The sequence below is a fragment of the Balaenoptera ricei genome, chromosome 6 (genome assembly GCF_028023285.1).
Source record: "Balaenoptera ricei isolate mBalRic1 chromosome 6, mBalRic1.hap2, whole genome shotgun sequence".
Taxonomy (NCBI): domain Eukaryota; kingdom Metazoa; phylum Chordata; class Mammalia; order Artiodactyla; family Balaenopteridae; genus Balaenoptera; species Balaenoptera ricei.
Genome location: NC_082644.1, coordinates 40,277,167 through 40,295,388, shown reverse-complemented (window position 1 = coordinate 40,295,388; position 18,222 = coordinate 40,277,167). Strand labels below are relative to the sequence as shown.

The window sequence follows — 18,222 nt, the reverse complement described above, 5'->3', positions numbered from 1 at the left end:
TAGATGGCATTCATTTTGATGTTTAAATTCTAAAAGATGTCATACATATATGTATGTTTTAAACAATCTGTGGGTTTTTTTTGGAATCACACATCACACTCAATTCTTTAAAACACATGACAAAAGAAAAATTCTTTATTCCAGTATTTTGATTTGTAGAGTCTAATATACTGATTGAAAGATAATAGATTAATTATATATATAACTCAAAAGAATTAATCAGTAGTAGATTAATTAAAATTAAATTAAATTAGTTTCTTTTGAGTTTCGTTAATATTCAAGCCATCCTAAGGTTTAAAGTTTTTGGTAAATAACCAATGATAAATGAAAATTTCAATATAAATAAAGTTGTTTATTCATTTTAAAAACAGGTTTCCCCTACATAATATAAGAGTGCAAGGCAATTCAAAAAAGGCAAAAAAGTTTCTATTTTAATGGCAGAATAGAACCCAAAATAACCTAAGCTTACTACATGTGTTATTTGTTTATATCCAAAAATATTTCAAAAAGGAGTAGGTGGATTTGGGATTTGAATCACAGCAGTAAACCTCCCAAGTCTGTGCTTGAATTACAGCACCAAGCTCCCTCTTTAATCAGATCTTGTCATGTCACTGTTTCTTTAAAAAATATTCATTTTTCTTGCATTGTTTCCATCATGACACCTTTTTTAACAGCCCAGTTCATTTAAAGTTCTAATGTACCTGTACTACAACAGGGAGTGCTAAACTATCAGTGATTATAAAATATAACAATTTAACCATAAAGCACAGTATAACTTTTCTAAAAGTTTTCTAATGTTAGGCTATAGCTTAGCACTATCTATGGTCCTCAAACCCAGCTGAAAATCACCTGGGAGCTTTATAAAAGGGAAAGTACCAACACCCATGCCCCATCTTTAACTAATTCATCAGAATCTGTGAAAAGTGGGGCCCAGAAATCAGTATTTCTTAAAAAGCTTCCAAGATGATGCTAATTGTGCAGCATCCAGGTTAGATACCAACTACCACCTGATACAGAGAAACTCAATAAATATGTCAAACAAATGCATTTTGGTTGTGATTGGGACATTTTATAAGATATGTGGTAATTTGTCTTAAGACTGTTACATCCTACCAAAATTTTTGCAGGATTGCTATCAGGTGTGGAGTATTTCCATCACTAAGTTTATGAGGCGTGATAGTGTATACTTCCGTACTGTCTATTTTACAATAAACATGTATTTTTTTTGTAACTTTTAATAAAAGATAAAAACATTCAATAATTACATTTTACAGAAGCTCAAAACATCAGTCTGGATTTCATCCAGAAAAGATAAACTATACAAAATTATCTAATAAGGTCACAAAGTACTATGTATGCTTTTTTTTCTAAAAAACAAAACAATAACCTATTTCTTCAAACATCCAGCAATGCCAGAGCTGCCAGGACAGGGCCTACAGAGGCGAGCTTTACTGCCCCCTGCAGGCTGCTGCTGAAGGAGCGAGCCATCTTATTTTCCTAACTGCCAGGAAATTCCCCCAGGGAATCACTCCCTTGGCAGGATCCTTTATCTCCAGGAAGGAGGAAGGTTCCACTAAATGTGTTTTCTAGGAGAAGAAGACATCTAAGAACAGTCATTGTTATTAATAATCATGAAAATCTGGAAACAACCAAAATGTCCAATAATGGACTATTAGTCAAATCGATTATTATAATATACTCAGAAGACAAAATTACATGACCACATGAAGTCATAAATTTGAAAAATATTTAATGACATGAAAATTCTTACAATATAAATATTAAGTGAAAAAATAAGATGCAATACAATATGTGGGGTTGTGAGTGTATTTTTTTTTTTTAATCAGATGTGTGTAGAAAAAGAAATCTGTAAGGAAACACACCAAAATTGGAAGTTGCTATTTCTGAGTTCTGAGATTAAAGATGATCTTTAACCTTCTTCCTTATACTTTGCTATGTTTTCAAAATGTTCTACGTTGAACATATTACCTTTTAAGTCAGAAAATCAGAAAGTGTTATTCTTTAAAATACTTGTATTTTGACCTTCCCATTCTAACGTTCTCCCATTTCCAAACAAACAGATATTTAACGAGATTAACAGGTTGACAGCACAGAACGTCAGACCTTGAGAAGCACAACAAAGGACGAGTAAATGTCAATATGAAGGAGCAAACACATAAACTCTAAATTAAAAAATAAAAAAAAAGAGGAAGCAATAGGAGTGCTGGGACAAAAATCAGAAAGGAAGAAAGGAGAGTTCTTGGATCAACTTGGATGAACACCAAAACACCAAAGGGAGAAGCCATCCCCAACCTCAGGGTAACTCTGGGAGAAAAAAAGTACAAAAATTAATTTAGCCTATGTCACACTTTCTTAAGATCAGCCCAGGGGCGGGGGAGGTGGCAATTATAGGAAATAATTACAGTTGATCCTTGAACAACACAGGTTTGAACTGTGCAGGTCCACTTACATGTGGATTTTTTTCAATAGTAAATACTACAGTACTATGCAATCTGAGGTTAGTTGAATCCGCTAAGGCAGTACTATGGATACAGAAGGACGACTGTAAATTATACTTGGGTTTTTGACTGCGCAGAGGGTCGGCACCCCTAATCGCCACCCTCCCCGCCACATTGTTCAAGGGTCATCTGTATTTGGAATTACACCTTAATAACTTCATCTTACCAACCACCTTGAACTTCTACTTTTCACCTGCGTGCATTAACTGCTACTGGTAATCAATAAGTTATTCAATTTAAAAGCAAAAACAAATGCATTTTGTTTCTATGTCTGTTTTTAAAGAATCCTTGGAAAATATCCAGAAACTGAATTAAATCATATTCATTTGCTAATGAAGACTATCAACTAAGTAGGCTACTTTACCTGTGTTTCCCTTTTCATCTTCTCTGATGTGAAGATCCTTCATAGATGTCTCCAATTCTAGAAGATCTCTTAGGTCTTCCTTGTATACTTCTATATAAGACACTTTTATCTTAGAGTCAATGCTAAGATTTTCAGAGATGTTTTGAAATATTTCTTGGATAGCACGAGGAATGATACCTTTTTGACCCTCCACAACTGAAGCTGAAAATTTAGAGAAAGAAAGCACATCTGAAATTTAAGATATAAGAAAAGCTACAATCAATAAATTTATTTTCTCAAATTTCTATTATAAATTTTTAAAATAGAAAAATAGAACATTTTTTTCTATAAAGTTCAGAAGTGAAAGTTTTCACATGCATGCTCTTACCCAAACTTCATTCATGCATTCATTCAATATTTATATAGTACCTACTATGTGCCAGGCAGTATTCTAGGACCCTGGGAACCATCAGTGAACAAAACAAGGAAAAGATCCCTGCCCTTAAGGAACTGTACTAGGAGAGACTGACAACAGCAAAAAAGAATAAGTGAATTATATAGTATATTAAAAGGCATTAAGTATGCCTGGAGAAGAAAATAGGGCAAGGTAAGGGGGACTGGAAGTGTAAGTGTATTTGATGGGCATCACGGAGAAGCTGACATTTGAGCAGAAACTTGAAAGAGGTGGCAGAGGAGCCATGTAGGTATCTGAATGTCCCAGAACAGCAAGCGCAAAGGTGCTAAAATGGTGTGATCCATAAACAAGGAGGCCATTGTAGCTGGAGCAGAGGGAGCAAGGGGAGAGTGGCAGGGCATGAGGTCAGAGAAGTGACAGAAACAAGACCATGTAGGTCCTTGGAGACCACGATAGACTTTAGGTCTTATTCTGGGTGAGATGAGAGCCACTGAAGCAGAGCAGTAACTTGGGATTTAAAAGAGACCACTCTGTCTGCTGCATTTTGCCTCAATCATAGAAGGGTAGGGGCAGAAGTGGGGAGACCACTTAGGAGACCAGTGCACTAATCCAGGAGTCTAGAGGGTTCGGGGGAGAGGTGGACATGATGGTGGCATAAGGTTGGCAGCAGAGAAAGGTGAGAAGTGACCAGATTCTGGATTTATGTTGAAGGGAGAGCCATTAAGATTCCCTGACAGATTGGATATGGAATGTGACAGAAAGTGATGAGTCAAGGATGACTCCAAGATTTTGTCTTGAGCCAGTGGAGTTGCCATCAACTGATATAGGGAAGAGTGTGTGTTGAGTTGGTTTAAGGGGAAAATGGCAGAAGTTCATTTTTTGACCTATTAAGTTTGAGGTATCTATTAGGGATACAATTGGGAAGGTTGAATAGGCAGTTGGATATATGAGACTAGAGTACAAGACAGTCGTCTGGACTGGAGGTAAAAAACTGGAAGCTATATATAGATGGTATTTAATGTCATAGGGCTGGATGAGACCAAGGGGAAAAGCTGAGAGTCAGAAGAGAATACCAAAGATTGAGCCCTGGGCACTTCATCATTTGTTGGTTCACTTATCAGGAACCAGCAAGAGAGCATGAGGAGTGACCAGTTAAGTAGGAGGAAACCAAGAATGTGGTGGCCTGGAAACCAAGTGGAGAGCATGCATCAAATTTGCTGAAAGGCCGGTTTGATGAGAATTGACCACTAAATTTAGTAAAGTGAAGGGCATTTGTGATATCCTGACAATTGCAGTGTCAGTGGTAGTGGAGGTGAAAGTCTGAACGGAGTGAGTGTAAGAAAGACCGAGAGGAGAACTGCCACCACGAGTCACAGATAATACCTTCAAGGTTCTGCTGCAAAGAGGAGCAGAGAGAAGTGGGGTGGTGGATGGCAGCAAGAGTGGGTAAAACAGAGGGGAAGTGAGAAATGTAACTATTATTTTAAGATACAATAAAGACTGATTTACCCAGCATTCTCTCAATTATTAACACTAAAATACTATTAAAAATCACATCATTGTAATTGATGAAAAACTGTATTCACAATGTAATTGTGAACATCAATGTAATTAATGAAAAACTGTGATCACTGTTTATGATTATTCACTGTTTAAAATGTCATGTGAGCAATGATTTTTAAATTTGATAATGCCCCATTTCCTCAAGGTGAGCAAATTGGTCCTCTAGAATACTATGACAATGTTAACCAGCACAGCTTTTTTGGAGAAACATTAGTATCAATAGTATCAAAAGTTGAAACGTGATCACCCTTTGATTCAGATATAGTATTTCTTAAAGAAATACATGTACACATACCCAAAGGTGTTGTATAAGGATCAGTAAAAATTTCTTGTAATTGATAAAAAATTCCAAACACTAATAAATCCATTAGTAGGAGAATGGTTAACAATGGTATACCATGCACCTATTGTTAAACAGATGTCTAAGAGCCATAAAGTTAAAAGAAGCAACTGCAGAGCAAATTCATCTGCATAAAAGAAAACATACATATCTATGCAAAGAATATTTTTGAAAAAATTCACAAAAAATGGTGGTTACCTCTGGGGAGTTAGAACAGGGAGAGAAAAGAAAGAAAAACTTTTACTTTTATCTTATGGTTGTAATATCTGAATTTTTACCTTTAGAAATAAATATATATAGTCTAAAAATAAAAGTTTTAAATATAAATAACTTAAAAATAAACTAAATATACTGTATAGAATTGGAAGCAGCATAAAAAAAGCTTACAATCAAATGACATGACAATGAAAAAAACTAAATGATATTTATATAACAGTTTAAGGCAAAAATAAAAGATTTAATAAGAAAATATTTATTGAAAACCCCAGGAATGCAATAGGCATAAGTGGCACCAGTGAAGTTCAAAATAGGTACAGGTAGTACCTAAAATATCTAAAATATCTCTCTTTAGATCATTTATTATGGTCTGGGGAGAATCCCAATCATTGGAATGCAACTCATTTATGTTAGCAAGAACCCTTTTAAAAAAATTATTTGTGTCATATTTCTTCACATTTAGCCAAAAAGCATGTTTTGAGATTTCTGGGATGGAAAGGTACAGGTAGTTTGAGGGTAAACAGGCATAAGAAAGGGACAGGGGAGCAAGCCAGGGTCTAATGGCAGCAAAGGACATATGCAGAAGAGAGGTACAGAAAGACCAGTTCTGCCCAAGCCAAGACCTCAATCCAGGACTGAGGGAGGGAACATCTCTACACCTCTTCTCCTGCATCACTGCCTCTTCTCCTCCATCACTTCCGCAACGCAGAACACAGATTAACACAATAACATGAATGAATAGAAATGCATACAAGAGACTCAGATATTTGTACACCAATGTTCACAGCAGCATTAGTCACAATAGCCTAAAGGGGAATACAATTCAAGTGTCCCTCAACAGATGAATGGATAAACAAAAGATGACTTATACATACAATGGAAAATCATTCAGTCATTAAAAGGAATGAAGTTCCAATACATGCTACAACATGTAGGATATCCTTAGATACATTATGCTAAGTACAGAAGCCAGACATAGGAGGACAAATACTGTATGATTCCACTTCTATGAAATATCTAGAAGAGGCAAACTTACAGTCAAAGAAAGTAAATTCGAGGTTACCACGGGATGGCGGGGGGAGGACAGTTATTGCTTAATGGGTACAAAGCTTCTATTTGGGGAGATGAAAATTTTTGGAAAGAGCAGTGATGGTTACAAAACACTGTGAATATACTTAATGTCATAAAACTGTACTATTAAAAATGGTTAAAATGGTAAATTTTGTTTTACATTTATTTTTTTAACCACAATTTTTAAAATAGTAAAAAAAAATGTACAAGATAAAATTTAGAATAAGTAAAAGAATAAATTGGACTTAAAGTTAAATAAGTTTCTGTAGGCCAATTTAGAAACCTGCCCACCATTTTTAGCATTGTTCCATGGAAAATATATTCCAAGCTACAAAAAGGTGGCTTACAAATGAACCTTAAAAACAACTTGCTTCCAAGTTGAAGATTACCAATGTTCAGATTTTTGGCAACAAACATCCTGAAAATCTGAACCTTACTAACTTGGACCGCCTTTGATTGCCATCATGTAGCAAATATGGGAAGCTGCAGGTTTTTCCAGTACAAGAGAAAGTGAAAATTCCTTTTGGAGAGCTTCCAGGAACTAGCCAATAGTACTATCTATAAACTCCAGCATATATTGAATATATGCATTCTAGATTAGCCAGAATATGAGGCTGATCAGAAATAGCTCATTCATTTCCCACTTCAACAGATAACAAAGCACAGTCACTCAAAAGACTTAAAAAAAAAAAAGCTGAATTACAAATAATATTTACAAATAAAGCTTCAAAATGTATTCTGGTAACCTAAAAATCACATTTTCACTGTCACTCTTATATTCCTGAAAGACTATTTCAGAGAGAAAAACTGTAAAGTTTTATACTTTAATAGCCATCATTTAGCTCTTATACACTATTTAAAGAGTATGCAAATGAAAGTTTTTAGAGAAGATTATGCCTGGTAAAAGTTGGTAAATCCAAGGTTCTGAAAAGCAGGGAAATGAATAGTAGTTTAGATAAGCATCATATTGAAAAATAAGAGATTTTCATCTACCACAGTGCCTAGCATGGTACTCTAGCCACTGCAAAAGCTCAATAAATTATTTATTGGAGAAAAAAACTACATTATTTCCATGGTCAATAATCAAACAGCAGGTGACTGACCCAGAATTGGTGTCTTACAGATAGCCTGGGAAATCAAAAATGCTATTTTCACAAATACACCAAGAAATGTAACTTCAAACAACAAAGTGCAATTCTTCACTTATCAGATAGTGAAAAAAAAATTTTGGATTTATGATTTCCAGTAACTGGCAAGGATATGAGCAAATAAATGGCTTTCACATATTGGTGGGAGGATATAAACTGTTACACCCTTTTGGATAATTTGTCAGTATCTATCCACATTTTAAATGTGCATACCCATTACTCAACAAATCTACTTCTAGGAATCTATTCTACAGAAATACTAACAAATGGATGCAAAGTTAAATGTATAAAGATATGTACACTGTAACTTTTTATAACAGTAAAAATCAAAACCAACCACTAATCCTGTCCATTAATACTGGAATGGATGAACTATGATCCATTCAAACTATGGAACATTATATGTACAGCCCAAAAAAATGAGGTGAAATTCTATGACCCAAATGGAAAGAAATGAAATGATATTTTATATCGTTAAATGCAAAAAGAAAGTTACAGAATCACAGGTATGAAATACCTCATCAAACAAATAAACTAACAACAAAAAAAACAAAAAACTACATGTGTGAGTACTTGTAATATACCTAGAAAAATGTCTAGAGGACTCTGAATGTATACATCAAACTGTTATTTCCTGGGAATGAGAGGAGCTTTCATTTGTTTAATTAGATTTCTTAAGCATCACTTGCAATTCTTTTTACAATGAACATTAATTTTTTTTAAACTAGCAGAAAAAAACATCAAAAACTCTTCCTAATGGTGATCTATTTCTTTTGGTATGAAGTATTTTAGAGCAGCTAAAATATTTTAGGACAATAGATAACTTTAATAACCTTTTCCCTTAAGGAATTAAAATTGTATTCATGGCCTCTTAAAAAAAAACAATATAGCTGTGTATGTGACCAAGCTGTGAAAATTGTTAAGGGAATAGAACCTAAAAGTTCTCATCACAAGAAGAAAAATGTAACTGAGGTGACTGATGTTAACTGAACTTACTGTGGTAATCATTTTGCAATATATAGATATATCAAACTATTATGCTATATACTTTGGACTAATACAAGTTACATGTCAATTATATCTCAAAACTGGGGAAAAACAGCAAAGGGCTGAATACTGAACATTGTCTTAAACGTCTTTCCTCAAGCAAATATAATCATAAATTGTTTAATGAAACTTCAATATTTAAAACAAATCTTTCAAAGATGATGATCTTATGAACACATCTGTTATCCTATTGATTATTTCATTCAGTTAATATGCTGAGCACCTACTATGTGTCAGGCACTGTGGTATTTCAGCTTCTTTCTACTGTCTCAAATAAAAGTCAAAGAGTATGAGAATCTTACCAACATGGCCTCCTCCAATGGTGTATGTCTTCCCAGATCCAGTCTGTCCATAGGCAAAAACGGTTGCGTTATAGCCCTCAATGAGTGACAACACTAGTGGCTTTATACAGGTATTATAAACTTCATCTTGAGTGGAATTTTTGCCAAAAACAAAATCAAAAGTAAAGACTCTATCTTTCCCAATGATAACTTGTTGGGTGTTTGGAATAACTCTCACACAAGCTTGATGATTATGAAGAACTTCTTTGCACAGCAGAGGTCTAATTCTTACAGCAACTTTTACCGGTATTTCTTCCATGGCAGCTTAGATTTTACTAAATAGATTTTCTACTTAATATGCAGTATCTAGTGTGAGAAACATCCATTTTACGTAAGATCTGGACCCCTGTGTATCAAAATAAAAACAAAATTTAGTTATTGACTTCTCTATCCTAATAAACTAAGCAACTTCTAAAGCAAAGTCAATTAAAGCAGGTTTTGTTCTAATATAAGATAGCTACAAAGAGTAAATCTGTCTTGAAAAAGTATACCTATAATTTATAGATGAAATGATATGATGTCTGGATTTGCTGCAAAATAATCTAGGGGATGGGAGCCTTGAGTTGGTAAATGATGAAGCAAAGTGATAAGTGCATGGGATTCCATTATGCTATTCTTTCTATAGTGGTAATATGTTTCCCAGCTCATTAATCTAAATATTGAATAATTGGGGAATTAGAAACATAAGGCAAGGACTTCCCTGGTGCCGCAGTGGTTAAGAACCCGCCTGCCAATGCAGAGGACACGGGTTTGAGCCCTGGTCTGGGAAGACTCCACATGCCACGGAGCAACTAAGCCTGTGCACCACAACTATTGAGCCCATGTGTCACAACTACTGAAGCTCGTGTGCCTAGAGCCCGTGCTCTGCAACAAGAGAAGCCACCACAATGAGAAGCCTGCGCACCGCAACGAAGAGTAGCCCCCGCTCTCAGCAACTATAGAAAGCCCATGCAGCAACGAAGACCCAACTCAGCCATAAATAAATAAATAAATTAAAAAGAAACATAAGGCAAGGAAATAATTGGGTAATTGTACACGTACACAAGTAGTACAAAGCAAACCCTTAGATTTTTACAGCTATGTACTGAAAAATAACATCTCCTCTTTGTCGCAAATGTTAGAAATCAATCCATGAAAATAGTTTTAAGGATTTCTATAAGTCAATGTAAATTTAAAACTAAATTTTCTATTCAAAAATAACCAAAACTAACAGAAAAACTGCTGTTCCACTCCTAAATTACATGGTACTTATTTCTGAAGATCTCTGGTGGAATTAATACATTAAAAATTATATTGGGGGACTTCCCTGGTGTCCAGTGGTTAAGAATCCGCCTTCTGGGCTTCCCTGGTGGCACAGTGGTTAAGAATCCGCCTGCCAATGCAGGGGACACGTGTTCGAGCCCTGGTCCATGAAGATCCCACATGCCGCGGAGTAACTAAGCCCATGCGCCACAACTACTGAGCCTGTGAGCCTAGAGCCCGTGCTCTGAAACACGAGAAGCCACTGCAATGAGAAGCCCGCGCACGGCAACAAAGAGTAGCCCCCACTCACCATAACTAGAGAAAGCCCGCGTGCAGCAACAAAGACCCAGCGCAGCCAAAAATAAATAAATAAAATAAATTATTTTTTAAAACAAACAAAAAAGAATCCGCCTTCCAATGCAGGGGATGTGGGTTCGATCCCTGGTCAGGGAATTAAGATCCCACACACCACGGGCAACTAAGCCCGTGCACCACAACTACAGAGCCCATGCACTCTAGAGCCTGCGCGTCACAACTACTGAACCTGTGCGTCCCAACGAACAATGCCATGTGCCACAATTAAGAACCAATGCCAAAAAAAAAAAAAAAAAAAAAAAGAACCAATGCCGCCAAAAGTAAAATAAATAAATATTTTTTAAAAATTGCAGGGACAATGTTTTAAAAAAATTAAATTGGTAGCTATACTTACAATGAACAACCTGAAAAATAAATTGAGAAAACAATTCCATTTACAATAGCATTACAAAGAATCAAATAAATTTAGGAATAAATTTAACAAAAGATGTGTAAAACTTACACTCTGAAAACTACAAAATATTGTTGAAAGTAAAGAAAATTTAAATAAATGGAAAAACATATGTTCATGGATTGGAAGACTTAACATATTAAAATGGCAATATTCCCCAAATTGATCTAAAGAGTCAACAGAATGCCTACCAAAATCCCAGCTGACTTCTTTGTAGAAACTGACAAGCTGATCCTAAAATTCATATGGAAATTCAAGGGACATAGAATAGCCAATACAATAATGAAAAAGAACAAAGTTAGAGGACATACTTCCCCAATTTTAAAACCAGGCAACAGTAAACAAGACAGTGTGGTACTGGCATACGACAGACTTGAAGATCAATGGAAAAGAACTGAGAATACAGAAATAAATCCTCACATTTATGGGCAACTGATTTTCAACAACAGTGTCAACACAATTCAATGGGGAAAAGATAGTCTTTTCAACAAGTGGTCATGGGACAACTGGATATCCACATGCATAAGAATGAAGTTGGACTTCTACCTCACATCGTATACAAAAGTTAATTCAGAACGGTTCATAAGACTTCCCTGGTGGCGCAGTGGTTAAGAATCAGCCTGCCGGGGCTTCCCTAGTGGCGCAGTGGTTGAGAATCTGCCTGCCAATGCAGAGGACACGGGTTCGAGCCCTGGTCTGGGAAGATCCCACATGCCGCGGAGCAACTAGGCCCGTGAGCCACAATTACTGAGCCTGCGCGTCTGGAGCCTGTGCTCCGCAACAAGAGAGGCCGCGATAGTGAGAGGCCCGCGCACCGCGATGAAGAGTGGCCCCCACTTGCCGCAACTAGAGAAAGCCCTCGCACAGAAACGAAGACCCAACACAGCCAGAAATAAATAAATAAATAAATAAATAAATAAATAAATAAATAAAAATTGTATAACTTTAAAAAAAAAAAAAAGAATCAGCCTGCCAATGCAGGGGACACGGGTTTGATCCCTGGTCTGGGAAGATCCCATATGCTGCAGAGCAACTAAGCCCGTGCACCACAACTACTGAGCCTGCAAGCCACAACTACAGAGCCCGTGCACTGCAACTACCGAAGCCCACATGCTCTAGGGCCCGCATGCCGCAACTACTGAGCCTGCATGCTGCAACTACTGAAGCCTACTCGCCTAGAGCCCATGCTCCACAACAAGAGAAGCCACCACAATGAGAAGCCTTCTCACTGCAACAAAGAGTAGCCCCCGCTTGCCGCAACTAGAGAAAGCCCGCGCACAGCAATGAAGACCCAATGCAGCCAAAAAATAAATAAAACTTAAAAAAAAAAGATACTCAAAAATGTTTAAAAAAAAAAACAAAAAAAAATCGTTCATAGACCTAAACGTAAGAGTTGAAACTATAAAAGTCTTAAAAGAAAACACAGGGGTAACTCTTTGTAATCTTGTATTTGGCAATGGTTTCTCATTTATGACACCAAAAGCAAAAGCAATAGCAATGAGCAGTAAAAGGAAAAGTAGATAAAATGAACTTAATCAAATTTAAAAGTTTTGTGCCTCAAAGGATACCACCAAGAAAGTGAAAAGACTAGTGCTGTGAATAGCAGCACTATTCACAATAGCCAAGACATGGAAACAACCTAAATGTCCATCGACAGATGAATAGATAAAGAAGATGTGGTACATATACACAATGGAATACTGCTCAGCCATAAAAAAGAATGAAATAAGGCCATTTGCAGCAACATGGATGGACCTACAGATTATCATACTAAGTAAGTCACACAGAGAAAAACAAATACCATATGATATCACTTATATGTAGAATCTAAAATATGAGGGCTTCCCTGGTGGCACAGTGGTTGAGAGTCCGCCTGCCAATGCAGGAGACACGGATTCGAGCCCTGGCCCGGGAGGATCCCACATGCCGTGGAGCAATTAAGCCCATGTGCCACAACTACTGAGCCTGCACTCTAGAGCCCATGAGCCACAACTACTGAGCCCACGTGCCACAACTACTGAAGCCCGCGTGCCTGGAGCCCGTGCTCCACAACAAGAGAAGCCACTGCAATGAGAAGCCCGCGCACCGCAAGGAAGAGTGGCCCCCACTCGCCGCAACTAGAGAAAGCCCGCATGCAGCAGCGAAGACCCAACACAGCCAAAAATAAATAAATAAATAAATAAATTTAAAAAATAAAATAAAATAAAAAATAAAACAAAATATGACACAAATGAACTTATCTATGAAACAGAAACAGACTCAGAGACATAGAGAACAGACCTGTGATTGCCAAGGTGGAGGGAGGGTGGGGGAGGGACACAGTGGGAGTGTGGGGTTAGTAGATGCAAACTATTATGTATAGGATGGATAAACAACAAGGTATTACCGTATAGCACAGGGAACTATATTTAATATCCTGTGATAAACCATAATGGAAAAGAATATAAAAAAGAATGTGTGTGTGTGTGTGTGTGTATATATATATATATATATATATATATATATATATATATGTATATAAATAACTGAATTTGCTGTAGAGCAGAAATTAACACAACATTGTAAATCAACTATACTCCAATAAAATTTTTTTAAAAAGAAATACAATATTGTAACATTAAAAAAAAAGAAAGTGAAGATTATTCACTGAATAGGACAAAATATTTGCAAGTCATATATCTAATAAGGATTTGTATCCAGAATATACAAAGAACTATTACAACTAAATAGTAAAAAGACAACCAAATTTAAAAGTGGGCAAAGGGCTTCCCCGGTGGCGCAGTGGTTGAGAATCTGCCTGCTAATGCAGGGAACACGGGTTCGAGCCCTGGTCTGGGAAGATCCCACATGCCGCAGTGCAACTGGGCCCATGAGCCACAACTACTGAGCCTGCGCGTCTGGAGCCTGTGCTCCGCAACGAAAGGCCACGATAGTGAGGCCTGCGCACCGCGATGAAGAGTGGCCCCCACTTGCCGCAGCTAGAGGAAGCCCTCGCACAGAAACGAAGACCCAACACAGCCAAAAATAAATAAATAAATAAATAAATAATAATTAAAAAAAGAAAAAAAACTTAAAAAAAAAAAAAAGTGGGCAAAGGTGGGCTTCCCTTGTGGCGCAGTGGTTAAGAATCCGCCTACCAATGCAGGGGACACGGGTTTGAGCCCTGGTCCGGGAAGATCCTGCATGCCGCAGAGTAACTAAGCCCGTGCGCCACAACTACTGAGCCCGTGTGCCACAACTACTGAGCCTGTGCTCTAGAGCCCGTGCGCCACAACAAGAGAAGCCACCGCAATGAGAAGCCCACGCACCGCAACGAAGACCCAATGCAGCCAAAAATAAATAAATAAAATAAATAAACTAAAAAAAAAAAAGTGGGCAAATGATCGGAAAAGACAGTTCTTCAAAGATGATATAAAAATGATCAATAAGCAAATGCAAAGACGCTCAACATCATTAGCTATGGGGGAAATGCAATCAAAACCACAATGAGATACCACTTCACTCCCACTAACACAACTATAATAAAAAAGACAGATCATAATAAGTGTTGGCAAGAAGGTAAAGAATATGGAAACCTGATGGGAATGTAAAATGATGCAGCCACTTTGGAACAGTCTGGCAGTTCCTCAAAAAGTTAAACACAGAGTTATCATTTGACCCAGCAACTCCGCTCTTAGGTATATACCCTAAAGAAATGAAAATATATGTTCACATAAAAACTTGTACATGAATGCTCACAGTCTTGGTAGCATTACGCTTACACCATATAAAAGTTTTTTGAAAAGTGACAAGTAATCTACATCTAAATGCAGATGAAAAATAATCAGTTTAGGATGGGACTGGGCTCTCTGGAGAAGAGTCTTGAACACTATCATTAAGTAACCTAGCAGACTAATGGACTAAAATAACATTTTCAGCACTACATGCAATGGAATGTTAATTAAGACATATCTAATACTTACTAGCCTTTTAAAAAAACTCTGCAGCAATACTGTGCATTTATAATTTTGTGAGTGAACAGTCTGAAAAAGATCACAATAACAGAAAAACATTTACATCACTCTACTAAGAGTCCAAAGAGAGTAAAAAAATATCAGCTCCCCTGTGCTGTAAAATCCCAAAACAGAGTCAACAAACTATCTTTAATGGCCAAAGAGATGCACCTAACCTTGGCAGTTTTAATCATTCTAGTGAAATTCTGCACTGAAAAAATAAATATTCATAAATATGATAAATCTTTTCCTGGATAATAAAGGACTCTACAATCATTTGGTACTGCAAACTTTTCCAAACAAACTACAGGGATGTAGTATGACTTGATTCTTCCAAATGTCTCTGAACACCTATATTAGGAGTTTTTATCATACAAATTAGTTTATTTTTTTATATATAAATTTTATTTATTTATTTATTTTTGGCTGCATTGGGTCTTTGTTGCTGCACGTGGGCTTTCTCTAGTTGCAGCGAGCGGGAGCTATTCTTTGTTGCAGTACACGGGCTTCTCATCGCAGTGGCTTCTCTTGTTGTGGAGCACCGGCTCTAGGCATGTGGGCTTCAGTAGTTGTGGCACACAGGCTCAGCAGCTGCCGCGCACGGGCTCTAGAGTGCAGGCTCAATAGTTGTGGCGCAAGGGCTTAGTTGATCTGCAGGCATGTGGGATCTTCCCGGACCAGGGCTCGAGCCCGTGTCCCCTGCATTGGCAGGCAGATTCCTAACCACTGCGCCATCAGGGAAGCCCCTATTTCTTTTTTTTTATACCATCGCATTAAAACAAAAGCCATGGTCTATGTTAAGCTAAACCTAACTACTTCCAATGAAATTGTTAATAAAAGGTGCCAAGTGTAATTGAGATGTTTTCACTTTCTTGGTTTTTTTTTTTAATAGGAATGTCTATAAACAATCTGGCTACAAAGGCAATAGAAATTCACCTACTCTAATCAGTAAAAAACCGATAAGGGCCCATAAACATATAGCTTGCAAAAAATTAATATACAAGAATTTACGTTTAGGGAGTTCTCTGGCGGTCTAGTGGTTAGGACTCTGGGTTTTCACTGCTGTGGGCGGGGATTCAACCCCTGGTGGGGGAACTAAGATCCCACAAGCCCTGCGGCACGGCCAAAAAATAAATAAAAAGTAAATTTAAAACATTTTAAAAAGAATTTACATGTCTTTTAAAAAATCCATAGCACTTACACTTCTTCAGATTCTGATCAATTACAGCCATCAGAAGCGTACGTATTAATCTCACCAATCAATGTAAAGAAAGGTGAACTCCGACTGGCTGGCATACTCAATGGAGTTTGAAATCTGAGCAAAGGAAGGAGAAATATTTGATCACTGATGCCATGTCGTTGATCAGAAAAGTGTCTCCAAATACCGTTGCCACCCCGTGCCCTTGGCTTTTCAGAAGTAGTGACTGTCTAAAAATTGTAGTTTGTAAGTAATATTTTCGTAAGAAACTTTCTGGCAAATGGATAGTGAATCTCATAAGGATCTCAGAAAAGGCCCCAAATGCATAAAGAACAGATGGAGAAGACAGGAAGCGAACAGGGGAAACAACAAAGATTTTTAAAGTTGGAGTGGGCGAAGTTTTATTTTTAAAGTGTTTCAAAGAAAGAATCTGGGCACCCTTTCTTTCTCAATTATCACCTGCTCTAAGGGAGGGGTCTTTCAGATTTCCGCAGAGCTTAGAATGCACCGAAGTTTCAACATCCGCAATGGAAAAAGGAGGCCTGTGACAAAACGAAACCCCCAAGGAAGGTGGGCCTTTCCACCCCTCTTCAGATACGGCAGCTGGAAGCATGAAAACAAGAAATACACAGGATCCGATTCCGTGAGGCTCGGTCCGGGGTTCCCGGGGTTCCCGGGGTTCCCGCGCGTCCGTCTTCCCCAAGCCCTTCTACCTCAAGGGGCACCCAACTTCCCCGGCCGCTCGCCTGGGAGTCCCAGCATAGGCCCAGGCCCCTCGGGGGGCACTGCTCCGCCTTGCGGGCGCCCCAACCGCCCTCCCCGCCAGCCGAGCCGCGGCGGCTCCCAATCCCCCGGCCGGCCCCCTCTCCTCCCAACGGCCGGCCGGGGACACCAGCTCAGAGAGCAGGCCAGCGCCGCACCAGGCCCGACCCCGCCAGCCCGGCCCGGCCCGCCTGCCACTCACTGACCGGTTCGAGAAACCCCAGTCTCCAGGGCTAGCGCAGCGCAGTACTCTTCGCCTTCACTTCGCACCGCCGCGCCGCACCTACCGCCGCAGCCCGCGCCTTTTGTTGTCGTGGGTTCTCCCGGCAACCAGCAAAATCCGCGCTGACGCGCCTCCGCCCCTCAGGGCGGCCGGAAGCTCCCCAGACCCCGCCCCCGCCCGCCAAGCCCCGCCCTTGCCCCCGCCCCGTCAGGGAGGAGCCTAGAGCCGGCCACCTGGAGGCCCCGCCTCCCATATTAGCGCCAAAGTAAATACTACCCAGGGACCCCTCTCATAGTGCTGAGCCAGAGAACTCTCCAGGAGTTTGTAAGATGAATATGAGAAAGAGTCACATTGCTTTCAATATTTTAGCTACCAATTCCGTTTATTTTTATTGAAGTTAAGTTCGCATAACATAACATGAACCGTTTTAAAGTGTACAATTCAATGGCGTTTTAGACATTCACAATGTTGTGCAACCAGCACCTCCATCTTTTTCCAAAACATTTTCATCACCCCAAAAGGAAAGCCTCATACCAGTTAGCAGTCACTCCCATTCCTCTCTTCCCCAGCCACTGGCGACCACTAATCTGCTTTCTGTTTTCTATGGATTTACCTGTTCTGGGCATTTCATAGTCATAGAATCATACAATTTGTGGCCTTGTGTCTGGCTTCTTTTGCTAAACGTTTCCCAGGTTTACCCATGTTGTAGCATATATCAGAACTTTAATTCCTTTTTATGGATGAATAATATTACGTTATGTGGACATACCACATTTTATTTATCCATTCATCAGCTGAGGGATATGTGGGTTGTTTCCACTTTGGGGATAATATGAATAATGCTGCTATTAACATCATGTACAAGTATCTGTTTAATGTTTTGTTTTGTTTTTTTCAGTTCTTCTGGGTATAGACCTAAGAATGAAATTGCTGGATCATATGGTAATTCTATGTTTAACTTTTCCAATTTACTTTTAAATGCCTCAATGCCTCCCATTTTTAATAGCACCATCTAAGCATCTTCAAAAAGCAGTCC

The 18,222-nt window shown here is 38.4% G+C and overlaps 1 protein-coding gene across 5 annotated transcripts in view; it reads right to left on the bottom strand.

The window, feature by feature from the left end:
* KIF27 (kinesin family member 27) overlaps positions 1-17,321 on the bottom strand; it is a 93,085-nt gene extending 75,764 nt beyond the window's left edge. For 3 of the 5 annotated variants that reach the window (XR_009503628.1, XM_059924530.1, XM_059924533.1), the window contains exons 1-3: positions 17,170-17,321; positions 8,965-9,349; positions 2,884-3,084 (exon numbers count right to left, since the gene is read on the bottom strand). Coding sequence is in view for 4 of the 5 variants with exons in the window: in XM_059924530.1 (XP_059780513.1) it covers positions 2,884-3,084; positions 8,965-9,262 (499 nt within the window). In the remaining variant the exon portion in view is untranslated. Of the gene's footprint in view, positions 1-2,883; positions 3,085-8,964; positions 9,350-16,204; positions 16,319-16,660; positions 16,720-17,169 lie in introns of those variants that run through there. The other 2 variants (XM_059924532.1, XM_059924531.1) reach the window with 2 other exon arrangements.
* Between the last annotated feature and the right edge of the window lie 901 nt (positions 17,322-18,222).